The following is a 27,068-nucleotide window of genomic DNA, read 5'->3' on the forward strand; positions in this document are numbered from 1 at the left end:
AAGGCTCAGTCCCCAGTTGGAGTCGGAGCTGGGGACCATGCCGTCCCAGGCTCAAGGATAAAACCCATCGGGCCCAAGCGCCACCCATACTCCATCTCCAGTCTTTCCTCCACAAACTGGGATCCATCCTGCTGGAAAGCAGTCTAAGAGCAAGGTCAGTACACTATTCCCTAAAATGTTTTAGTAGTCAGTTGTCCAAGGAGGTTCAGAGTTGTGACTCATAAATGGGCATTCTTTGCTTTAAAGGGAAGCTGTTCATGCCAACTTTAAAAGGCCACCACGAGAGAGTTCTGGTTTAATCTGCTGTCCTTTCTTCATTCTTACAGTTTGCTGGAACTGATGTACTGTGATGCTGGTACAAATGAAGGCCAGTAAGGAAACAGTGAGATTAAATCAAGCTGGCAAAGACGGGGGAGGGGAAGGAGGCCAGCTCTGTCACTGTTTCTCACTGCCTGATGATCACTGCACCAGTGTCTAGATAAGACTGGGCCCGCAACTCTGCTCACGGTGACACTGCCTGCCATGAGTAACAGGTTCTGTCACCACACTAGGAATGCATATTAAAGCCTTTCGGCAGAAAGCGGTAACAAAACCTTCATAAAGAGCAAAGATGCTGTCTTTCATAAGCTCGATTGTAAAACACCCCAGATGAGTTCTTCACATTGCTTCAATGTTTATTTCTTACAGGGAACAGAAAACCATGCTATCACATAGTACCATGGTGAAGAAGAGAAAAGAGCAAGCGTCAGCCATCATGAAGGAAATCCATGGAAATGGTATCGATAAAAACCCTCCGAGCACTAACGCAGCTGGGTACTAACACCCACCCTTCCCGCTGTCATTTATCAGGCTATAGCTCACTTCCTTTCCATCCTTGCTATTTTGTCATAACAAACCTGGAGCTGCAGGGGGTGTACCAACGCCTGTGGTAACTAATCCTTTTGTAGTCATCCTTTCTCATTTAGAAGCTATTTTCAGATGAACAACTGCTCTAAAGGAATGAAGCAGGCTGACAGCTGATGTACATTCTGCTTGTCTTGTCTTCCACATTGGAAGTTAGGTCACTCAAGTCTTCTTTTTTATTTATTTTATTTTTGGGTAGGTCTCATATTTGTCTTCATTGTTCACCCCACATGATATGTCTTGATTTGTTTCACCTTATAGTACGGAAATCATTCAAAGTATGCTCTATCATTTTTTTTTTTTTTTTTACAAAAGTTGTTAATTTGGGATTCATATTCATTGTGAATTTCTTTAACTCTGAAATTAGTTTTCATATTTGGTGATTCATTTATCAAGGTACTTTTGTGTAGAAATCTACTTTTATTTATAATTTCTAGGAAAATATAAAGTTCTTGTAGTCTCAAAGCATATGATTCAAGACAAATTTAATATAAATTAAATGCAAGATGATATTTCACTCTCTCCTTCTCTTTAAGTTTTTGCAAATAACTCTACAAAGCAATGCTTTATACACTGCATTTTGATTGTTATAAAGGAAGTTCGACTTTGTTCATGAGCAAAGGATAGCATCGCTTTTAAAAGCCAGTGAGCCGACTATCAGATCCTCGTAAGGGCTGACCTGAGCCATCCCAGATACCTCTGTGGAGTTTTCAGGATGCCTCCACATTTGCCCTCCGTTGACAAGCAATGTCACCTCTCATGTGACTGAGACTGAGGTGTGAGATCTGGTGGAGGCAGTTGGGGACAGGGTGGCGTATGGTTTTCACACGTCACCTTCCCTAAAGACAGTGGAATAGAACAAATCGAAGACTGTTTTAAATGCTGCCATGAGTGCAGTCATATCTAAAGCGTCCTGCCTAAGTTTTGTTTTCTATTTTCTGCAGCATGAAATCAGCATGCTGCACTGAACTCAGTTCCCATGTTTTGATATGATGTCAAACTAGCTTGGAATAAAGAGAGAATAATTCTGAATCAGATTCCAGAACTGAAATACATCCAAAGTTCCAAAATACAAGCTTCTTTAAAATGTTTAGGTTTCTTTGTACTTCCTGCTTCACATAGTTTACTTGACATTGTTTTTATAGTTTCTCTGATGATCCCTTGAGTTTGAGACTAAATTATTCACCTTAAAACTTGAGATGTGATCATTTTTTTACTGCATCCTAATCATAAATCAATTGATCCATTTAATGAATCCCCAGTTTAAATCATGCGTTGGATTCTACTCTGTTGGTCCGGACAGGGAACTACAAGGATAAGAGTATCTTTTTCTTTCTTTTATGTTTATGAAATATAAAGAAAAAAAATACAATCATACCTCAAGATGAGGGGAAAAGCCCTCCCCACTCCTCCCTGGCCACATGGAGTCTGCCTGAGGGCCTCCCGCCCTCCCACGTCCCGGGCAGATTTGCAGCCCCCTAAGTGAAGTCCCACGCTCTGTGTGTATTTGCAGCTCCAGTATGCCAGCTAACAGGGGTCATCACAGACCCTGTTTTCACTCCTCTCAGATAAAACAGCTCCAGCACTTTATGGCCCAGCGGAAACGATTCCATCTTGTATGCCCTCTGACATCTTAGAGGGACCTGTACTGCCCAGATAAGATGTGCTGTGTCGAGACCTGGAGCTAGGGGACTCTCGTTTTTTTCTAAGGGTGCAGAAATGAGACCTGCACTGTAGAGTAGCCTTTTTGGGCATAATCCTTCAAACTTGCTGCACTTCAGAGCAGTCACAATCTGGGTGATTTCAGATAAAGCATGCAACTCTTTCAAACTTAATTATAAGACTCAATCTAGCAAATTTGGACTGGATTATCCTTTATTAAAAATGCACCAGAGAAGAATGCTTTGAAAGCCCTTCTCCCACCCCCTTCTCCTCTCAGGCATCAGGATTTTTCTTTTTTGCAGTACGATAACTCATTTATCTCTTAGATCACTTTTCAAAAACATTTAGCCTGGAGGAGAATGGACTGTGACAATGAGACTGCTAAATGAGCTGTCTTCTAAACATGGGACGGAAGTTCAGTCCAGTTCTTATTGTGGGAGAGAGACTATAGCTCGGTGAACCTTTGAGAGCAATCAGTAGGAAAAGATAAGAATCGGAAAAGGAGAGTTTTATATCACCGCACTCATCCCATCTGAAGAAGAAATGCCTCAAAGAATCACTGAAAAATCCTACCCGTATAGACCAAAATGCACAGAACTGGATAGAATGAGAAAAAATGTAGGTAGTTCCCAGCCCCTACCTACACCCAAGCTGTTACTCAGTGTGGACCCATCATGCTTGGTGTCAGTTGTGCGCCAGAAGCGGCTACAGCGCACTCCCAACAAGAATGAGGACCAAGCGCGAGGGCTGCGCTCTTTCGGACCGGCCCCCTGTCATCACGCCCCGATCCACTCACTACAGAAGCCGCGAGCTGATGGTGCTCGGTGTCCTGTGTTACTGATGACACGACATCTCATGCTTCACACAGAAGTATCACAGCCACCTTGCTACCATCTAACTAGTGCTATTCGGAAAGCCAGACGAAAACACCAAAATATTTGGCCATTACCTGTGCATGCATCAGCTGTGGGGGCAAGGAAAGGTGGCTTCCAATAGTTCTGTGCCCACCGGCCCTGTGCTGTTTACCCGAATCTGTAATGTCTCCAGTGTCAATCATCTTCCTCTCTCACTCAGTAAGTCATTTGAGAGAGGAATGCAGAAGGAGAGAGAGACAGGGAAGGATAAAAAGATAGGGAGAATACGGTGAAAGAGAAGGTGAATAGGACGGAAGGAGAGACTCTAGAAGAAGTGGCACCTGTCCAGAAATAGTGGGGAAGGGACAAACACCCCTGAGAAGACCTGGGAACATGAGGTCCCTAATCTCAGGGACAGGTGCCGCTGACAGCTTACAGGAGCTCCAGGAACAGGGAAGACCACAGTGCCGTCCGGCTGCTCGGGTCACCCTTCAGTTTCCTCACCTGGGCTTTGCGAGGGCTTTTTGTTTGTATGTTTTGTTTTTGTTTTTGTGGGTTCCCCCTCCCTCCCCATGACTGGTGAACAGCTTTACCCAGCACACAGAAGAGGACTGGGCAGATTGTTTTTTGTGATTCCAGGAAGAGTTTAGCTTTGTGAAAACAGGAAGCCCAGATTTAAATGGGGTGCTGTTGTTGATATGGTACCAGGAGCCCTGGGGTCCAGACCAGACACCAGATTCCTCATCTGAAAATGAGGAGGTTGGATTTGCTCATACACCTAATTCTCAAATTCCGAGACTCTAATTTCCTGCACTATGTGCTGAAGTCAAACATCCGTGTATCTGAGTTTCTGCACCAATAACAAAGGCAACGATAACACTGACTTAAGTTGTGTGGGCTCTTTGAAAAGCAGAGCGCAAATTCTCCAATTCCAGATGATAGATTATGTGAAGACCCCTTCTACTTTTCCTGCGTAAGCTTATCTTCGACTGTCATTAATCAAGTCGTCAATATCACAATGAGGCCACCGGTGAGGGTTTATGGACCACAGGTCCCACAGAAAACGTGTGCGGCAGAAAACTAACTTAACCTTATGCTTTAGTGTACAAGTCTGTTAGCTTGCTTTGGGTTAAAATTTCACATTAGCAGTCTCATAACCCTCAGAAAAGGCACGTTTTATTTTGGAAATTGGGGTTTAGAGATATCCTGTGAATTCACAGGTTTTCTGAGCAAGCCATAGCTTGCTAAACCTCTAGTGGACCCTCCAGAAAAGCAGCAGGCGAGAACAAGGCTAAATTCAGTTTACACCAAAGCGGGAAGTGCAGTGTTTTACGCCAGCCGTCCCACCCCATCACTAGTGTTTTTGTTATCTTTTTCACTCTCATATGCTCTAGACGTACATCCTGCAAACAGTACTAGATCATTCTGTTTGTGTAATTCAATACATTGGTAATCTCATTTCTGAAAAGTTTATAGATTTATACAGTTTAAATGACATTTTAATTCACAGTAAATTTTTGGAAACTTTATAAAATAGTCTTAAAACTCAAATCGAGGCAAAGAGGTATGAGATAGGAAAATAAAAACATCCCACATGGGTTTCTATATCAGCTTTCTAATGTACAGAAAATCATTAAACTTGTTTATCAATTGTAGTCTTTCCAGGCATCCTTCAAAATCACAGGGTGGACTGTTGCCTTTTATATCATATGTTGCATTATGCAACAACGTGTATTTTACTGACCATTATTCAAGCCACGTGGGCCAACGGTCCCGAGACAGGCAAGAGAGGCCTGTGCAGGCAGGCGACTCCCCAGGCTCCTGAGCAAACCCATAGGACCAGCCAAAGCAAGTCGGTTTCCGTAACCCCCCCTGCAGTACTGTTGCTCATTCCACCAGAATCACAGCTGCCAGAAAATCACGGAGAAACAGTTTTAAAAGATCCTCTGTCTTACTACAGTTATTTATAAGTGGGTTTTTTTTTTTTTTTTACAAACTGTGAATTGGATTCACTGATCTAACTAAACATGTAATTTCAGCAGGATCAAAATTTCAAATTAAAAATACAGAACTACCTGTGCATACATAAATCTTTGTCGACTTAGTATCAGAATGTTAACTATGAAATAAATGTTAAAACAAACAAACAAACAAACAAAAATAAATGTTTCCTTTTGGAGCAATTTAGGCCCAGTGTCTGCTCATAAGACCACAGATTGAAATAAGGTTTGAAAAAGGAACTGGGCACATTTTCAACGATCACTGAAGTTCTCCCAATAAAATTTGATTTTCCATTTGGTTTCTAGTAGTCAGAGCAACATTCCTCCACAGTATGAAAACTGGAAGAAAAGTATACTCAAAAATCAAAATATTTGAACTTTTTAGTGTAAGATTTTAAATCTTAATTTAACTACCAAAGTATTGTGCATTTGAGGACACTACTGAGAAAAAATATTGGTAACAATTACCTGATACTTCTAGTAGATTAAAAATTGTGTTTCTTTGGTGGAAATAATTTGATTATAGTCAAGGTCCTAAAGTTGTATGCCGATATCTTTTTATAATTAAATATTTATTTAAAGATAATCATTGATTTCCTTGAAATAGTAGCAAAACAGATGAAGTTTCATAAAATCTTTAAAGAATAAATGGAAAATCATGGATCCCTATAAATGACATCAATAGGAAAGTATGCCTAACACTAGTATTTTCAATAGATGATCTAATGCCACAAAGACAACCTTCTAATCCACAGGCCAAGGACACATATCCTGAATAAGTTGTATCACTTATCAGGCATCCAGATGAAACACACGGTTAAGACCCTGCACGGGGGTTTGCAATAAGGGCAGGGAACAGCTGAACTGGGGTTCCACGCGCTCAGTTGACAGCATTCTTCACTCTGAAAGTTTGAGTAATGCGAGTTTTCATACATTAGATTCCCCACCTCGCAAATGGTCTGGAACGCCTGCTCCGGTTACATCATAAATTTAACTATTGGAAGGAAAGGGAAGAAAACCTTGAAGAATTAGCCCATGTCTTATGTTGTTTGTGCAAAATATAATGACTTCACAAATGCCTGTGTCTAAGTAGTACGCTAGTAAATATTTAACTATGGGTTCTTGGGGGGGAAATGCCTTAGTTTGTAAAGTTTGCCAATTTCTGTGGCATGAATACTTCCGCCACGGCCAGTGTCAAGCTACCGTCCAGGAGGCGTTGCGTGCACAGTTGGGAAGAGATGCGCGGTGACACATTATATAGTGTTTCCACCACACATACGTTAGATAAAAATCACGGTATTTTAAAAAGAGCACAGGTAATAGCAAAAAGTAATACAAATTTAGAAAGTGATATGTTTTGAGCATTTCTTTTGTTTTTAATGTAACTTACCTAATTATTAAGTTAATTTAATTTAATGTTAGTAATGGTTGTGTTCACTGAGTTTAATTACTGGTTCCCAGAAGTCCTGAGAATATACCATCCGACTCCTGTGAGTGTGTAGCCTTTACCGACCGGCATCTTTCACTCATCAATATACATCTAAAGATCATTCCTATCGTTTCATGGCTTGGCAGCTCTTATTTAAACTTTTTGTTTTCAGATCATTGTAGTTTCACGCGCAATCGTAAGAAACAATGCAGAGCTATCCTATGTCCCTTTCTCCCATTTCCCCCAATGATAATGTCTTGCAAAACGAGACTACATCCCAGCCAGAGCACTGGTACTGAGGCGGTTAGGAGACGCCTGCCAGCTCCTAATCTGCACCCCCGCACCCCCATGTCTCTCTCTCTCTCTCTCTCTCTCTATATATATATATATATATATATATATATATATTTTTTTTTTTTTTTCTTTTCATTTCAAAAATGCTATATAAATGGAATCATACAGTATATATAACCTTTGGGGATTAGCTCTTTTTTTCACTCAGTGTCATTCTCTGCAGATGTATCTAGGTGTTGCATGTTTCAATTTTTTATTGCTGAGTGTCAGGGGATGGACACACCAGTGTTTTTAACCATTTATCTACTGAAGTACATTTGGGTTGTTTCTGTTTTTCTCTTATTGCTACTAAGAATAAAGCTGCTATGAATGTTTGCATTGAGGTGTGAACCTGAGTTTTCATTTCACTGGGAGAGATGCCCAGTATTGCTGGTAGTTCTATGTTCGGCTTTTTACAGAACCTACGCAAGTATTTTCCAAAGTGACTGTACCGTTTACATCCCAACAGCAACAGATGAGTGGTCCTGTTTCTCCACACCCTCCCCAACATAAGATGCTGTCAGGATTTCTCACTTGAGCCATTCTGATAAGTACAGTGGCATCTCATTGCAGTTGTAATTTGCATTGCCTAATGAATGATCTCGAATGTCTTTTCATATGCTTATCTGCCATTTTCTTTGGTGAAATGTCTCTTCATGTCTTTTGCCCATGCTCTAATTGGATTGTCTGATTTTTTGGGTTTTTTTTACTGGTGTTTTGAGAATTCTTTACACATTCTGGGCCACTGTCAAATATGTGTTTGGCAAATACTGTTTGCCAGTTTGTAGCCTCTCTTTTTATCTTTTTAACAGAGTCTTTCTTAAAGCCAAGCTTTTTAATTTTGATGAAGTCCAATGTATCAGATTTTCCTTTAGTGGACTGTGCTTTTGGTATCAACTTTTGGATTTATTTAACAATATTTTGCAAAATCCCAAAGGTATGGTCATGTGGTTTTCCTTCTTAAGCCTGTTAATATGGTAGATTACATCAACTGACTTGTGAATGTTGAACCAGCCTTGTATCCCTGGATAAATCCCACTTGTTCATGGTGTAGAATTCTTCTTCTATATTGCTAAATTCTACTAATGAATATTTTGTTAAGGATTTTTGCTTCTATGTGCATGGGGAATATTGGACTGTATCTTCCTTTTCTTGTGTTGTTCTTGTTTGGTTCTGGTATCAGGGTAGTATTAGCTTAGTAATGGATTGGGAAGTATTCCCTCTTCTTTTATTTTCAGGCAGAGATTACGTAGCATCGGTGTTAATTCTATCTTAAATGTTTGGCAGAATTCTCCAGTGAAATCATCTAGCTCTAAAGATTTCTTTTTTGAGACATTTTAAAATTACAGATTCAATTGCTTTATAGTTATAGGATTAATTAGCTTCTCTGCTTCATATTGGGTAAAAAGTGGTACTTTGTGCTTTTCAAGGAATGGGTCAATTTTTTTCTAAGTTTTCAAATTTATGTGTAGAGTTGTTTGCAGAGTTCTGTTATCCATTTGCTCTCTGCAGTGTCTGTAGCGACAACCTCTGTTTTGTTCCTGATATTGGTAATTTGTAATTGGTTTCTTCTATATTTTTGTCTGTCAGAGTAGCTGGAGATGTCTCGATTTTATTGATCTTTTCAAAAACCAACTTCATATTTAACTGAATTTCTCTATTGCTTTTCTGTTATTAATTCCTGCTCTTATCTTTATTATTTCCTTACTCTGCTTGCTTTGGGTTTATTTGGCTCTTCTTTTTCTAGGTTTTTGAGGTAGAAGCTGATCATTGGTTTCAGACTCTTCCTCTTTTTTCACATATGCATTCAGTGTTATGAAGGTTCCTCTCACACTGCATTAACGGGGTGCCATAAATTCTGATATGCTCTATTTTCATTTTCATTCAGCTCAATGAACTTTTTATTTCCCTTAAGACTTCTTTGACCTGTGGATTATTTAGAAGTGTGCTGTTTAGTTTCCAAACGTTGGGAGATTTTCCTGTTATCTTTCTGTTACTGACTTCTAGTGTGAATCCTCTGTGACTAGAGATCATACTCTGCATAATTTCAATCTTCTTAAAATCCATTGAGGTACATTTTATGGCCCAAGATATGGTCTATCTTGGTGTGTGGTCCATGGACACTTGAAAAGAGTGTGCATTCTGTGTTGCAGAGTACTCTATAAATGTTCTATAAATGAGATCCTTCTGGTTGATGGCATTGTTCTTCTATATCCTTGCTGATTTTCTGTCTGTTGTTCTATCACTGTTGAGAGACGGATGTTAAAGTCTCCGACTATAACTGTGGATTTGCCTATTTCTTCTGTTCATTCTACCAGTTTTTGCTCCATTTTTAGCTCTGTTTTTAGGTATATACATTTAGGATTTCTAGGTCTACTTCACAGATTGACACTTTAATCATTATATAGTGGCCTTCTGTGTTACTGGTAATTTTCCTTTATATGGAGTCCAATTGATCTGATATTAATATCAGATATGACTATGCTTTCCGTTGATTAATATTTGCTTGATATATCTTTTTCCATCCTGTTACTTTCAACCTGCTTATATTGTTACATTTGAAGTGTGTTTCTCATAGGCAGCATATAGTTGGCTCATGTTTTTTAATCCAATCTGCTAGTTTCTGTTCTTTGATTGTTGTACTTAGAGCATTTATATTTAATGTAATTATTGATGTATTAGAGATTAAGTCTACAGTTTATTTTTTGTTTTCTGTTTGTTGTCTGTTTTCCCTTTGTTTTCTTTTTCCTACTTCCTATGGGATTATTTGAATGCTTTTTAGAATTCCATTTTTATTTATCTATAGTGTTTTCAAATGTATTTGCACAGCTGTTAGTAGTTGCAGTAAGTATTACAATATGTATGCATAACTTATCAAAGTCCAATGATATTATTTTATCAGTTCAGGCAAGGTATAGAAACCTTACCTATCTCATGTTCCTTTATCTTCCCATTTATAACAGAACTGTCTTAAATATTTCTTTTATATACATATATAAGGTGGGACTTTGTTGACATGGGTGGAGCCAAATTTTTTCCTGTGGTACGTGGCTAAAGTGGAATGTCTACTGTGTAAAAGTTATCTGTTTTGCTAGACTGCTCCTTTCCTGGTGTTTTGGATGAAAGCACAGTCTGTGGTTGGAGCTTTTTTTGTTTGTTTGTTTTTGTTTTTGTCCGCACCTGTTGGTATTTCTGGGTTGCTAGCATCTTAAGCTCCAAGTCTGGTATAAATGAGGCTAAAAGAAAACCCAGAGAATTCACCACCATGTTGTTCCTTGGGTCCTGAGGGCCGTATCTTGCTGAGTTTTCTTTCAGTCTTCTTATGTTTGTTTCATACATAATGTCCCTGATTTTCAGTTGTACATAGTTGCGGTATAGGGAAAAGTATATCTACTCTCTCTCCCTGGAAGCAGATGCCTTGATACTACAGTTTTTATAATTAGTGGATCTCCTCTCCAGGTAACATCAAAGTATTAAAGAAACTGATTTTTTTCAAAGCAAAATGGGAATAAATATTAATGAGTAATGCTGTTGTTTTATCCCTAAATACCTCCAAAAGGCTAATTATTAGGGTAAATTTATCACATCGTCAAATAATGTTCCAATCAATCGGAATAATTATTTCACTAGTGCCCCAATTTCCCTTCCTATGCATTCAGCAGTAGTCCATGGTGGCAAAACTACTTGGTGGCATACACAGAAACATATTCCTGGTTAAAGGAGCAAGTGGAGGAGTTTCATCTCTTTTGGATTTTAGAAAAGTACTTTAGTACTGAGAATGGAAAATAATGTTTCTTTACTAAATATCACTATGTTTAAGGCAGGGGGGACATGAGGCTAAATTATAAAGAAAATTCAAACCATAAAATACGTAACACAGAATCAAGTAATTGTGATTCAATGCAATGGGAATACCGAGAAGGCATGGGTAGTTATGAATACAGATTTGAGAGAAGGGATTCACAGAAATGGCACTGATGCTGGATCGGGAAGGATCTGTTCCTTCGAGACATGCCACCTGCCTAATTCACGCAAGGCTCCTTCATGCTGGATGCAGAATGAATAGCATTTTGACAGAGGGAGGGGAACAGGGTGGCACGGGTGGAAGGGCAGGCATTCTAGTAATAGAGACAGCTCAAAGTGGTACATAAAAATGCGGGGGGCAGAACAGAGCTTATTAAAAGAACTGTAAGCAGTGCTGTTTAAAATCTCACTAAGTATAGAGAGACGAAAGTCTACTGGTAACGACAGCTTCCTTTTCACTCATGCTTTTTCAGCGTGCCAAATACCCTGCTAAATGCTTTATATGAAGCATTTTATTTAATCCTCATATCAACCCTATGTGGTGGTTTTATTACTATAAGCCCCATATTAGAGATGAAGACATTGACATTTAGAAAAAATAAGTATCATATCTTATGATCAGAAAGTAGCGGAGCTAGGATTCAACCCAAGGCAGTCTGTGTAAAGAGGCTACATCTCGGTTCCCACATGTAGCATGTAGCAGGCAATAAATTATGCAATTTAGAAAAGCAATGAAAATGCTTACCTTGGGGTTCCGATGTACATGAGTGTCTTTTTCCAGATGTAGATGGCATGGATCTGGGCAAAAAGGTCAGCGTCCCCAGAGACATCATGTTGGAAGAGCTATCGCATCTCAGTAACCGTGGTGCCCGGCTCTTTAAGATGCGACAGCGAAGATCTGACAAATACACATTTGAAAATTTCCAGTATGAATCGAGAGCACAAATAAACGTAGGTATAACTTGATCATGTGGTATCCAAATAAATGGGCAGCATTTCTACATGTATGTGTTTCTAGATTTCCAAACAAGCGTTCTATGTGTTTTCTTTCTGTTGATCCTGTTAGACATGTTTTTTCATGACAATGAATCGTTTAGGTGGGTAAATACTATGTATGACTGAGTATCTTTTTAGTTCAATAGGGACATTGTAAGCTTGTAGATTTGGCCATGAAGAACTGGTCTGTCCTGCTAAGAGGAGGGAGAGAGATTGGTGGTACGGAAAGTTAACATGGTCTTATCACCACTAGTTAAATGTTTGGGATGGAAACACTTCCAAAGCACACAGCGTTCCACAGAGTAAGTTTAAGCATTTTATTGGCTGAACACATCTTGCCACTGAAACGTGCCTAGGAACTAGACACACCTGATCTCCTCTCAAAGCATAAATTCCTCATTGTGTAGGGAAGTCTGCTGCCTGTTAATCACAAAACCAATGTGGACAAAACTCTTTGGACAAAAGGTTTCCTCAACTGAAAGCTAATAAACCAAACAAACCAATTAATTAACTAAATTATATCTTGTATATTACTTTAATGCTATATTCATTTAAACTGTCATTTAGAGAGGTTGTAGAGGAAGACATTCATAGTAGGAAAACTAGCTCTGATGAAATGGCTTTAAAACTAAAATACCAGGCGTAGAGAATCAAAAAGGAATATCGCATTGATTCTGAATTTGAAGTGATGGTGGAGACTACAACAAATACATTTTATTTACTAAGAGCTTCTTCCTGTAGCTATGAAAAGTCTGTAAGTTTACTTATGAATTTAAACGTAAAAACTTCCCAGCTGACATCACTAATAAGTTGTTTCGAATGGACAACTCACTAAGGCAAAGAGGCTGATGTCATTGGGATCTTTTACCATAATTAACCACCTTATAGGACCAATATCCAGACACACAGACACTAAAATTTTATTAACTCCCCAAATTTCTATCTTCTTTGTTATGTTTCTAGTTAATAGAAAATGTTGAGAGGACATCTTAAATTAAATAGTATTTTTTCAACTACAGTCTTTACATTTATGAGACATGATTTTTCACTTGAAGTCATGGATAAACGTGATGCTACGTTACCCTATAATTATGCCCGGTATCCTCTTATCAGAAAAAATCTGCAGCTAATACAGCATGAGCCTAAAATAATCCCTGTCTCAGCTGACGAGTCTGATTATATAATCATATTCTTTCAATAACGACAACAAAGCAACAGCTTTAAAGAGTGAAAAATAAGATGGCTTAAGGGAATTCTTTGAAAAGTCATCTACAGTTCGAGGCATCTGAAAAAATGAATAACGCCAGTTTTCATAACTTACATTTATGTCTCTAAAAATACTGCTTTAACTACAGTTCTTGGAGGAAGGTACAACAAGGTTAAAAATATCCTTATGAACACAATATATTCTCTCGTCACTAGTATTTCAAATTATTGACCTTATACACCTGTGGTTAAACGTTTCGGTTATACATACAATGTATAAAAATATGTCTTGATAATTTTTCAGTATCCCTAGAAAACTGGGCAGTAAGCAAATAAAATAGTCCAATATAGGCATATTGAAATAAACAAATGCCGATAAATAACTCAGAGTGATAAACAATAGCAATGGGTGCCATGAAGCCAGATGTATTTGAATCACATAACATGGCCTGAAGTCTCTCTCTTCCTTAGAAACCAGGACAGTGGTATTGAAGGAAGCTTCTGACCTGACTTGAGCCATACCATACATAATAAAGATGGCTGACACCCAGCTCTCAACATTCTGGAGCTTTTGACACCAACACCTATCACGGTGGAATCAAAGGAAACACCAGCCTGGAAACAGGAGACCAGGGTTTGGTCCTGCTCTCCCACGAGTCATGTGATTTTAAGTTAATTTGTAAGTTGCTATGCCTTCCAGGACCTGTTTTCTCATTTATAAAACAGGTAAATGGGCTCAAATGTTCTCTAAGGTGCCTTCTGGCTTTAATGATCTATATTTTCTGGTCTTAATTCTAAGAGAGGAAGAGACTGAGCCATATTATATGATGATACATTTGCTTTATCAAGGTACCAGACTGCAAACTGGAGTAAGCATTGTTAATATGACAGGAATTTTAAAAATAATATTAGGTTCAGGTCTATTTCCATTCATTTATTTACACATTTGGCAAATATTCAGTGAATACCTACTATGTTCTAGATAGTATGCTGGAAACTCAAAGTTAAATAAATACAGGTTTTGTCTAGTGATGGAGACAAAATAACATTAAAAGAGAACAACTAGTTACTTATAATCTCATTCTTGAATCATCCTTATATGATTTATATCACATTAATCTAATTTATTGACTAAAGTTTCTGAAAAGAGCTTTTCCTTTTACTGCTTCCCTTGAGCTGTAGATGGTGTTGAAATAATTATTTAACTTATATTTATATATTTCTTACTTTATAACAATGTGTAGGACATCATTAGATGAAAATATAAACCAACTCCCTGGTAATCAATGCTGTTTGCTCAAATACTAAGTATCATTTTGAAAACAGAAAAAATAAGCGCAGCTTTGGGCTTGCTTTACTTCCCAGAAACTGGCAATTTCAAGCCACACAAACTGGCTCTGACATAAACAATAACAATAGGAAATGTACATTCTTAAAAAGAAATGAAGGTATACTGCTTGCTACACCAGCCAGTACTGAAGCTCTAGTTCAACTTCTTACATGAAATGGAAAAAAGGAAATGAAGAAAATAAGCATTCAAGGGAAAATAAAACAGAAGAATGATTCATGATAATTAAAATCCTCTATTAACCACTACAAAAGGATGGTAAGCAAAATAATCCACAATGTATAGTTAAGACTACATACGGTAAGACTACATACGTATTTAGTAACTATGTGCATTTTGAAATATATAGAAATTTTAAATACTGAGAAAAGGGAAAGTATACTATAAAATGTAATTCTGAAATAAGACCAAACTAAATACACTGGGATTCTGACTATATATTTATTTTGTCCAAAAATAAGTTTCACTGTGTATTTGGCACAAATTATAGAACAGACTTTTTAAAAACCCTCTTATTTCTATTGCTATTTCAACAGAACGCATGTAAAATGCATTATACATGGGTTTATAATTTATACATTTATAACCTGTAAGATATAATCTGCTCTAGTTTTATTTTACTTAGAATCAACTTAACTGACGTAAAGCAAAACACATTTTCATTTGTCTTTTTAACTTTCCCTGAAGGGAATCACACATGATAGAACTCGACAATTTCAGGCTCATCCTATGATAAGGCTTTGTTTGTATACTTCATGCTGGAGGTAGCTCTTGATAATCAACTACTAGTTACGAAGAATTGGTCTTCCTGCTCATCATTAATTCCCAAGAAAAAGTCTATACAGATAGATGACCAGTATTGCAATTCCTAAATTAATGTAGAAAGAATGATTTGTAAGTTTCAGTGAAATTCCATTCAGGGACACATTCAGGAACTTAGAAAAAGTTCAATAGCACAACCAATGACCACATAAATTACTGAGGCTGCATGAAACAACGAAACAGCATTGTATTTAAATTCTAAACACACAAATGCAGGCTTGCACATATGATAGTTCCTATTTGTGTGTCTCATATTTTTGAGTTTTCAGCAGAGTGTACTTTTGATCAAATGCAGCACAACCTTGCCATGCAGAATGGGAAAATGGACGGAAGCCACTTGGAAGGTGGTTCACAGCAAGCCCCGTTTACTCCTCCCAACACCCCGGATCCACGGAGTCCCCCAAATCCAGAAAACATTGCACCAGGTAAGCCATCGCCTTACAAAGAGAATACTAAAATTGCTGTGCACTGAAATATATGACTCATGTCTTTTGGATCCTTCAGTAAATGGTATCTAAGTGATACATCTTGTCTCACAGTATATCTATTGTGTGGGTAAGTTCAAGATCAATGTTAAGATTTAGACGTACAGGAGTCATGCAAAACATTCACAGCGGTCTTATATTCTTTCAGACGGCCCATTGTATTTGTTGTCAATCACCAGTTATATTAAAAATTAAGTCATTTGCAATTATATTGAAATTCTGTTTGTATAGGGCTGTACGATTTATGAAACTATATATTTTGTCTTCCTTAATTTTACAATAAGTCCATGACATATTTATTACAATCCTCATTTTGCAAATTAAGAAGCTGAGGTTACAAATGGCTATAAGTCAAAATTGACGGATCAAGAATTAAATCCAGGTCTGGTACCAAATGTACAGGTATGTGATCATTATAGGTGAAGACAAATGGAAAAAATACACAATAATAAAATAACTGTTAGGGTAGTGGGATTTCAAGGAATTTTTAAAAATATAAAATTTAAAAATTTCCCATTTCTATATGGCTGACCTCTGATCAACTCTAGGAAAGCAACAGGAAATAAGCCGTGGTAGTGATGACAATGGAGTCATGCAGATTACACCCAGGAAAGGCTCCTCTACTTCCCTGGAGGAGACAGGAAGGGCTACACAGAAGAGGTATCCTCAAGCTAAGACTTGCAATAGGAACTAACAGGCGACAAGGATTGCAGGAAACCAATGGGACAAGTAGGAGGCGTACGGGACACAACCAACCTCAAGTAGCTCTACAGTTCTGGAGCAGGAAACGTGAGAGGAGAATGTCAGGAGGTGAGGCTGGGCCGGTTGGTAGGGACATGCGTGTCATGCCGAGGAGTTTAGAGTTTTGTCCTGAGGAGCCATCATAGCACTACCGTATGAGTAAAGGAAGTGAGGGACATGCACGCTTCCCCACGGGAAGGTCACTCAGCAGCAGTGTAGAGGGTGCCCGGGGGAGGAGCTGAGAGCTAAAGGGTTAGCACGAAGGTTGTTGTGAAAACCCAGCAAGAGACAGGAGAGGCCCCAAACACGGCTGTTATAATGGAAATAAAGAGAACAGAGGGAATTTTCTAGAGCAAGGCATCCCGATATTTTCTTTGCAAATCACTTGTATAGGATTTGTAAGCCATAGATGAGACTTACTGAAGCAAGATTTCTGGAAGGAAAAGTCTATTATTAACCATTTAAATAGGTACCCAAGGTGGTTCAGAAACAAAGTCTGAGAGGTATTATTTTTGAAATCTGCAAAAAGTACAGTTGGTAATACTTGTGGGAACGAGGAGCGTTTAGGATAGTCTTCTGTCTTGAACATCTGAGGGTGGAGTGACAACATTTGCTAAGATGACCGATACAGGAAGAGAAGAGTGATGTATTAGAAAATGGCCGTACGTGGGTGTGGACAGGCTATAATGTGTGCCAGGAGGATATTCACTGGGACAAATATGGTAGGTGGTGGCATAGAAGGGCCTGGAGATCAAAAAACGAAACTTGGAACCATCAATATGTAGGTCACAATTAAAGCCATGAATAGAAATGGAATTTTCTATTCATGGCTTTAATTAGGCAGAATGTACAGCATAAGGAAAGAGCTTTGAGTGACAGCAGCATTTGAAAGGCAAGCAGAGAACAGAAACCTACTAAAAGAGACAGACTCCTATTAGATAGTGGAGACAATCAGAAGATAAATGAAGGCAAACAAAGAACTGCCTTGAAGTGGATTAGTTAAGACTTTGAAGGAGATAAACATTTCAGTGTAAAGAAAGGATAGACATGGTTTGACAGAAGAAAACAAAATATTTTCCAGATGAGAAAGAGCGCGGGGAACCTAAATGTCGGTGTGGTGAAGGGTGTGACGCGGTGGAGGAGAGAATTACAGGAAAGACGCGATCAGGTGGTGGTGAGGCAGAGGGCGGAGCAGTCACTCGATGCGTGTGACAGTGGTTTCCAGTTCATGCCAGGAATGTGCATGATTTTTAAATGACGCTTAGAAAATTTCTAGCTCTTTTGAGAACAATAAATTGAGGAGTTGAGAGCAGAAGCAGAAAAGTTCTTCAGGAATGAAGTAAACATGGGATGCATACGTCCATTGCACAAACAACATGTGTCATGGGATTCAAGGAGGGACTGAACAGTAAGTAAGAAGTGGTGGAAACAAACACTCCACCATTTTGAAGCTTAAGCAGTTTCCAGATCACTCAGCTCTGAAGACAGACAAGATCCCAATTATCTCGAACAAATCAGCTCCAAGATGAGGGACAGTTTGTCGTCACTGCTGTTTCCCCAGGGCCCAGACACAACACTCAATACATATTTTTAAATTAATGCATTCATTGTGATATCTAAAGCCTAGTGTAAATTAATGGAAGGGGCACAATTTTTAAAACTTGAATAGTTTCATTGAACAAATATATACTAACTAAGATAGTCCAGGAAGAAATAAGTGCATGATTTGGTAAAATTAAATAAGTGGTTTCTTTTGAAAAGGGCTTAAAAATGTCTACCACTCTCAGACTACTCTTGTCTGAGAGATCATAAAAAGGATGCATTCTTCATAAATTTATCCTGCATGAAAATGAAACATGGTTAAATGTTAGGTGGAGTTTCCTAATTCTCAGGCACTCTATGTTTACTTATTCTTGCTATATTTTTCCAAAGGATATTCTGGGCCCCTGAAGGAAATTCCTCCTGAAAGATTCAACACCACAGCTGTCCCTAAGTACTACCAGTCACCCTGGGAACAGGCCATCGGCAGTGATCCCCAGCTTTTAGAGGCTTTATACCCTAAACTTTTCAAGCCTGAAGGAAAGGCAGAACTGCCCGATTACAGAAGCTTTAACAGGTAATTCAGGTATCCTGGGGGACACTGCTGGCATGTAAAACCACAGCTTTTATATCATGGTACGGAGAACGAAGTCCTCTGATAGAAAAGATTGGTCTTCTTTTAAGAATAGACTCAAAATATCAACATGGGATACCCCTAAGCTTAGGCAAAGGCTCACTTTTTGCAATATTACTAATATGCCAAACTTAGTCCTTTTTGGTATAAAAAATGAAGAAAATGATTCAGCAATCACCATTATAACATCAACATTACCTCCCACATTTAAAAAAATGTTATTTTAATAATGATACCTCATTCAAAGATTGGTATTAGTTTGCGTGTTGCCTCCAATGACAATGCTGTTCAAGAATTTCAGAATTAATTCACATATACTAGCACTATGAGAATTAGTGCTATTAAGTTTAGTAAGTGTAATTCCAGGTTCCAATTATATGTTTTTAAGCCAGATTAAAGGTAATTTAGGGATTTATGGCCCAAGACTCCAGCCTATGTATAAACCAAAACTTATGCTACCAGAAATAATGCCAAATATCTGCTTTTCAGTTTATTCAATCGACATTTATTTTTCCGTTATCCATTTTTAATAATGTCCATGGAGAGTTTAGATATATTTTTAATAGTCTCATAATCCATTCTTTAATTAAATGATTTTCATTTTAGAGTACAGTAGCTCCAATATGCTGTCTGACACCCACAAAAAAGCAGACCCAGTGTTTAGGCTGCTTAATGGCTATTCATGTAAAAATTAATAAATTAAAAAATAAATTGTTGGTTTATAAAAGAATACCACAAAATGTGCATTTAAATAGTGATCATGTTCCGTACTTTTTAAACTATGGATAATTAAAATTTTAGTTTTCACACACCACTAAAATCGTAGTTTAGCATTACATCTATTATTAGTAGTAGTAATTAGTAATACACCTACTAGTAAGTACCACACCTACTAGTGCTGCATCTCTTCCCGCACATGTCCATTGCACAAACATGTGCCATGGGATTCAAGGAGGGAATGAACAGTGGCAGAGAAAGGAGGCTGGAGGCCTAGTCTGATCAATGATATACGCGTACGTTTTTTCTGAAGTGAGAGTGTAGAAATTTCTGGAAAGTAGAACACCAGGGGAAATGGAAGATAATGGGTTACTTGAGGTTTGTCTTTGAGAGCAGTGCTTTAGAGATGCCATAGGATCCCCGCTGTGCCCTGGGGGGGGGGGGCACTACCGCTTCTCAGCAGCTTGGGTCCAGGTCTACAAACAGCAGGTGTATCTGCTTGGTTATAAAGAGATGTCTACTGATAGTCAGGGACCAAATGACCACTTTCTCAGTGAGCGCAGTACCATAAAATTAGGGAATGTAGTGCCCTCTGCTAAAGCAAGGCTTCTGAGATGTAATATATACACATTGTGTGAGTGTGTGTGTGTGTGTGTGTGTGAGAGAGAGAGAGAGAGAGAGAGAGAGAGAGAGAGACCTTAACTTGTTAACTCTTTTCCTTCACTTGACAAAATTTTATTCGTTTTTATATATACATCAATATAGAAACAAAAACTTAAGAGCTTAATGTTAATCAACATTACAGTCTATTCTTAGATTCTTCATTATTGGTAAACTACATTAACAGGTGAAGCAAACATGATTTGACACTTTGACAATCCCAGACAGGTAACTTGCAGATCCTTTGCCCTTAAGTACGTGCACCTGGCTACACAAAGTCTGCGGCCTCGTCTGTTGCATGCGTTATTCTAGAAGCCTACTGCACGGCAATAAGGTGTAATCATAGCTTCGGCTTACATGCTTGCTAAGTGAAGGAGACTATATAGAGTCACACGGATAGGAAATAGAAAATCCATTTCCAGCTCTGACAGACTAGTTTATATCAGAACAACTTCACAAAAATAGCTAGAAAAGCTAGTTATGTAAAAATTGTTTTAAAAAATGTTATTATAAAAATTGTTTTAAAAAATGACTGAAAAACTATCAAGGAAGTAGGGACTGACGGGCGACGATCCTGAACTTAAGGGGAATTTAGAGGTTTAAACTCAGCATTTGGGACCAAACAGGCAGAACCGAACCCCAGTATTGAAGAGATGTGCATTTGGGTTATTAACACATAAAGGAAGTTAATATATTTATATATATAGATGATAGATAGATAGATAGATAAGGTATCGATATCTATCTATATGTACATAATAAGTTTATATTAACGTGAAAGTCAAAATATTGGCAGCTGTGCCGGCAGCAGAGCGTTGTTAACAACTGGATAGGGCCACGTTTCGTGCTCCCGAGGTAACTTAGCATGTGCGGTGGTTACAAGGTTGCTTACTCTAGAACAGCTATTGTACATTGTTATGAGGTTTTCTGTACTTTCGTTATATTTAATAATAGGAATGTTTTTAAAAATTAAACAGCTTGCATGGCAGATTAAGCACAGCTCAAGAGAGGGTTTATACACTGATGCAGACAGTGTTCAAACTGGAGCATAGGGGATAAAAAGGACTCAAAAATGCAGGGAAAGAGCTGAAGACACACTTGGAACAATAATCAAAATGCCAACTGATGTGTGTGATTAGTCTCAGCAGGGAATAAGAGATAGAATAAGGCAGAGCAATATCTGAAGAGTTAATGGCCAAGAATTTTCCCAAATCGGCAAAAGCCATCAAGCCTCAGTTCCAGAAGTACTACCCCAGCCAGGAAGGGTTAATGCAATGTCAGCCTAGTGTAAAGCTGCTGAAAACCAAAGACAGTAAAAACATCTTAATGCTCGGGGAAAAAAAGACACATTATCTTAAAAGAGTAAAAATAAGACAGGTGATTTCCCAACTAGAATTACAGGAGACAAGGGAATAACACCTTTAAAATGACAAAATAAATAACCACCAGTCTATAATTCTATATCCAGTGAAAATGTTCTTTAAAGGTGAAAGGTAAAATAAAAAACTTAATGCACATTTTCAGACAAAGATGATATTTGTTGACCCCTGCTAGATAATGAAACAAAAATAATAAACAAAGGGTGTCAGTATAGGAAAGAAAAATAAAACTGTCCTTATTTATAAATGACACGATTCTGTCCACAGGAAGCTACAGGTTAGTAATGAGAATTAGTAAGAAAATTTAGTAAGATCACCAAGTGCAAGGTCAGTATACAAATCAATGATATTTTTATATACCAGCAACAAATAATTAGAAGATAAATAATATTCAAGTTTTACCTTATGATTTGTACACTTTTTAAAATGTATCTTACACTTCAATAAATTTATTTCAAAAATAATCACATAGGCAAAATAATCTCAATAGGTATCTGTATCTTTATAAATTGTGACAAAAACCATTCTTTGAATCAGTCCAGAACATGTTCCAGCAATTCAAAGAAAAGAAAAAAGAGGTTAAAATAATTTCCAGGTACAATTGGGTTAATATCTTCAGTGACTATGTTACTGGACCTCTCCTTGATTAATTTCCTCATCTGTAAAATTCTATGATTGTAAGATTAAAGTACCTTTAAATAATAATATCTGCTGTAGATTATTTAAACAGGATTTTATTTTATCAAACAACTCAAGGTTATGAGAAAATAATTTGACCAGAAATTTAATTCCTCACACAACTATTATATATACACATTTCTAAAATGCGATGTAGTACCATTTTTCCTTCTCTTTCTTAAATAATTCAACATTATATTAAGACTTTAATATATCTATTCTTTTCAGTTTTTTGCAAAAACAAATGAGAGCAACAGAGAAAGAGAGAGAGAGAGAGAAATAGTGTCCAAATATTCCCATAGTCCTTTGCAATGAGTAAAATAATATTACTTGGTGGCTCCTCATCATTACACGTAATAACTAGATGCTGTTACTGAAGCATTTAAAGTGAGATCCATCGGGGATAATGACTGGATGAGAACTGGCTCCCAAGTCTAACCATGATTTCAAAATGGCCCACACAGTTAATACAACTTTGTATTCCTGTTCTCCTTTTGAGTATATGTAAATATTACACTATATTCAAATAATACTATATAGTAAACCCACGCAACACATGAGGGAAGAAATTACACTAGAAGCAAGGTTTCCAGTTCTCCTTCAAAAAGCTATGAGACTATGTCATTGATCCTCTCCGTGTATGAATTTCCTCATCTGCAAAATTCTATGATTATGAGATTAAAGTACCTTTAAATATGTTACATACATTGGGTAGTTACTAGACTACTTTAAGTTCTATACAATCATTTTATGTTATTCTCTACCTTATAGAACAATCAGTAATTATTATGGGTGTATTATATGTCCAGCACTATTAATTTGTACAAATGCAATCTCATTACCAATCAAAAATAAAACAAAAAAGCACCAATAACTATTCATCTGAGTGGAACAGGCTTATCATTCACTATAGCGTAGCCAAAGTGTAAAAATCATTTGAAGTCAGACCTTTGTTTGAAGAATTTGTGTTATGGGAGTTACAGGGATACACGGTTATCTTTTAGTAGACTATTCCAAATCTTTTAGTGAAAATTTATGCTTCACTAACTTTAACTAAAACTTGAACCTATTTTCAGAGGTCTGAAATATTTCACTTTGAATGCTTAACATCTCTTAATGGACTTTCTTTACTTCGTGTGCAGAGGGCAATAAAAATTCAAACAAACAGGATATAGGCTCAATGGTGCCAAAGAAAAGAAAACTCTGTTTTTCAAACAGCAACCTTTTGCTGGATCAGTGGTAGGAGGTAGGAGATGGGTGATGGACCGGAAGGGAATGTTTTCCTTTACAAGAGAAGAAACTGACCTGCAAACTGGGAGGAAGAAAAACAGCACAGAACTGGAGGAAAAGGGAAGAAGGAGTGTGCTAAGTGCCAAACCCAAACAGTGGATTTCAGTGGCAGAGGAACATTTCTTCTTTAATTCAGAAAAAACAAAAATGAGTAAAATTCATTTATGGAATTCATAAACACGAGATTCATTGACCAAATTCAGCCTAAATCTAGAAACGTTCAAGTGCAGCCTCTTGTATCCAGTGAATAACCATGTATTTTTAAACTCCCGGGAGTGGATGCATGGCCTGTGCAATTGCACGGCCCCACACCTAGAAGGGCCATGCTTGGCTCAATGCTCTGCTGTTTCTGTTTTGAAATTCTTAACAATTTTTAACAAGGGCCCCAGAGTTTTCATTTTGCACGGGGCCCTACAAAATACATAGCGGGTGCTGAACCCAGGCTCTGAGTTTCAGAAACGTTTCCTGACCGACCAGGGAGACTGGTGCTTTTTACCCCAAGCTCCTCTGCATCCAGGATGTTCTTCCCTTAGAGTAACTATATTACTCCACAATGTGCTACTGTTTTCCTCATGTTTCTCTCTTTACTTCTCTGTGAGCTCACAGAAGTTAAGACTTACTACAGTCTATCTTTGAATTCCTAGCATATAACAGAGTATCTAGATATAACAAGCAATAATTTATTTGTCGCATGAATACACGAATGAGTCAACAAACCAATAAACTATATACGATGGTGAGTTTCTAAAATGATAAAATATTGTCTTGGAAATCTTGGACATCCAAAAATAATAAGATTCACTTATGGACTGAATCCAATTTGAGTCATAAAGACATTTTAATTCACTAAATCAAACGACAAAATGTAGGACATTGAATCAGCTAGTTGCGTCATGAATGTGACAGCACCGTGGCTTGACATTTAGACACAGCCCACATGGGCTGACATTCCTAAACACATGGCTTTACTTAGCAAATGATGTCAGCAGGCCCGATACCCCTTAAGAATTATCTCGTCGTCGTGGTGTGGAATAGGGTAGTGGCTAGAAAAGCAGGCCTCCATTGAGCCTATTGGCCTGGGTTTCAATCCTGGTTCTACAACTTAATAGGTGGGTCATTGTGGGCAAGTCATTTAACATATTTGTGCCTCAGTTTCAAGTATTACATAGGGATATTAACAGAAGCAACTCACAAAGTTGTTGTTGAGGATTTAATGCGACAATCAGGAAAGCCTTGTACTCCAAGTGCAACCCACAGACCAGCTGTGGCATCACCCCGGAACTGGTTAGAAATGCAGAATCTCAGGACACATACTACACTGACTAAATTAGCATCTGCACTTCAACAAGGGCCCAAGGTGAATCCTGTACCAAGTCAGTTTGAGAAGCGCTTACAACGTGGCTAGTGCATGGCACGCAGTCCATAACTGCTAGCTTTCACCATTACTGTGCTTTCTGCAGCTTAAAATTCATAAAGCACCTGGGTGGTAATCGACATTCTTGATTAATATCTGAGATTAAAGGCACTTTAAGTACCCTCTCCTAAGCGCTGAATGACTGCATACGACAATCAATGCTACAGGAATTTGGCTAAGGAAGGAATAGATGGGCGGGATGTTAGAACTTACAGGTAGAGTGAAGGCAGGGAGGAAATCCCTTAGCAGGGGAAAGACACAAGGCTGGCAAAGGCACAAAGGCAAGACACTTTGGGATGATTTCAGGGTACAGGCAATAGGTTAGTTTAATCCCAAACTAAGAGCACATACAAAGGGACTTGACACCGCTACTGTTATCAATTATGTTTTATCATAAAGGCACAGCCCTTAAATAGAAATGCTTGTCTCAGACGTCAAAAACTGGGAAGCGCACTAAGAATAGAGCGTAACAATATACCTGGAAAATCATGAATTAAGTTGCTTTCTATTTTCCAGCAAATAAATTTGAAAATGAATTTATTCTTTTTTCTCTCCCTACAGAGTTGCTACCCCATTTGGAGGTTTTGAAAAAGCATCAAAAATGGTTAAATTCAAGGTTCCAGATTTCGAGCTACTACTTCTAACAGATTCCAGGTTCATGGCCTTCACCAACCCTCTGTGTGGCAGACGGTCCTTTAATAGGGCTCCTAAGGGATGGGTATCTGACAACATCCCTGTAGTGATAACAACTGAACCTGCAGAGGATCCCACGGTACCAGAATCGGAAGACCTATGAAAAGAAAGCTGTATGTGCCACAAAACCTCTGAACATAAGTGTTGCTGTTTTATCATCCTACTCACTGGCAAAGCCACTCACACTCTCCTTTACTAGCAATAGCTTAATGGCAATCTAGCGATTTTCCTTTTACGACATTTAATTTCAATCTCAGATCAAATACTAATAAACAACTGAAAATATTGTTTTAAAAACTTTTAACTCACTTGTCTTTATTTATAATTTTGTTTTCACCTGGTCTAAACAACCCAGCCTTCTCACTGAGGAAGCCCAGAAGAAAAACTGACAACAAAAGGTCTCATCTTTGTTTCCTTTCATACAAGTTATTCCTGAATAAGTTTTTCAAATAGACTCTGGAATCAAAACATAGTCAAGATATTTAGACTCATTCAGAGTTTTATTCAAGGGATGAAAGCTATTGAAGATCATGTACAAACCTTATTGATGGAGAAGAGGGTTGGGTCCTTCCTTTCCGGTGCCCATGATAAAGCCACATGTCTGGATGAAGTCTTTTCATGAGTCATTCTTACAGTTTCTAAAGGGCTTTGTCTTTTTTGGCATTGTTTGAATCATTAGGTAATCATTCCGGACATTCTCCAGAGTCCAGCGGGGGTGTTACATTAGTTTAGGATTAAGTCAAGGAGCCTGGTACAATGAATGACTCAAGGAATGTCATGCTACTACAGTTTTAAAGACCAAGGTAGCCTCAGAATTGAAGCTCCACATATCGCAAAGCTGTGTGTTGATTCGGTTCAATTTCATGTATCCATTTTTAGAACACTACTAATAGCACATAAAATACACACTAATATACATATAAACAAATATAAGTACATGAGAGAGGAAGAGAGAGTACTTTGAATTGGCAGCTGTCTTTACTGAATCTTTAAATTCTGCTCAAATCCTTAAGTATTAGGGAGTACATGCTATAAAACAAATAGAAACAAGAAACAGAAAAGCACAAAGACATCTGAAGTAATGTAGCACACCTCTCTCATGGAATATGTGAATATACCGGTATAAAAGATTCAAACTAATATAAAGTTACAGATATACCTTAAAATATGACTGAGGGAGTATATAATATAGAACTGGTAAAAAATAAATATCAGTTCTTCCTATTTCAATTCAGTGAAGAATTCTGTGATGTTTAAATGGAAACGAAATGTTCCATCCACAGAAAACTATCTACCAGATTAAATTCAAGAGCTAGGAAAAAGGAGCGTATATAATAGCATAAGGAAAATGCTAAGTAGCAACACTGCATATTTACAAAGAATCTGTACGTAGTGTTGGGATTGGTAGTTGTTTTAATCATCCCCTAAACTTGTAAGTAGAGAAATTCATTTTTTTCTTATGAAAAATGCAATCCCTAGAA

At 37.8% G+C, this 27,068-nt stretch overlaps 1 protein-coding gene across 1 annotated transcript; it reads left to right on the forward strand.

The window, feature by feature from the left end:
* MYOZ2 (myozenin 2) lies at positions 1 to 25,884 on the forward strand. The gene is made up of 6 exons (XM_033133538.1): positions 1 to 154; positions 688 to 776; positions 11,767 to 11,936; positions 15,653 to 15,782; positions 18,516 to 18,699; positions 25,456 to 25,884. The coding sequence occupies exons 2-6, from the start codon at positions 701 to 703 to the stop codon at positions 25,688 to 25,690; spliced, it is 795 nt and encodes a 264-aa protein (XP_032989429.1). The 5' UTR covers positions 1 to 154; positions 688 to 700; the 3' UTR covers positions 25,691 to 25,884.
* The last annotated feature ends 1,184 nt before the right edge of the window (positions 25,885 to 27,068 follow it).

The sequence above is a fragment of the Rhinolophus ferrumequinum genome, chromosome 18, assembly GCF_004115265.2.
Source record: "Rhinolophus ferrumequinum isolate MPI-CBG mRhiFer1 chromosome 18, mRhiFer1_v1.p, whole genome shotgun sequence".
Lineage (NCBI taxonomy): Eukaryota > Metazoa > Chordata > Mammalia > Chiroptera > Rhinolophidae > Rhinolophus > Rhinolophus ferrumequinum.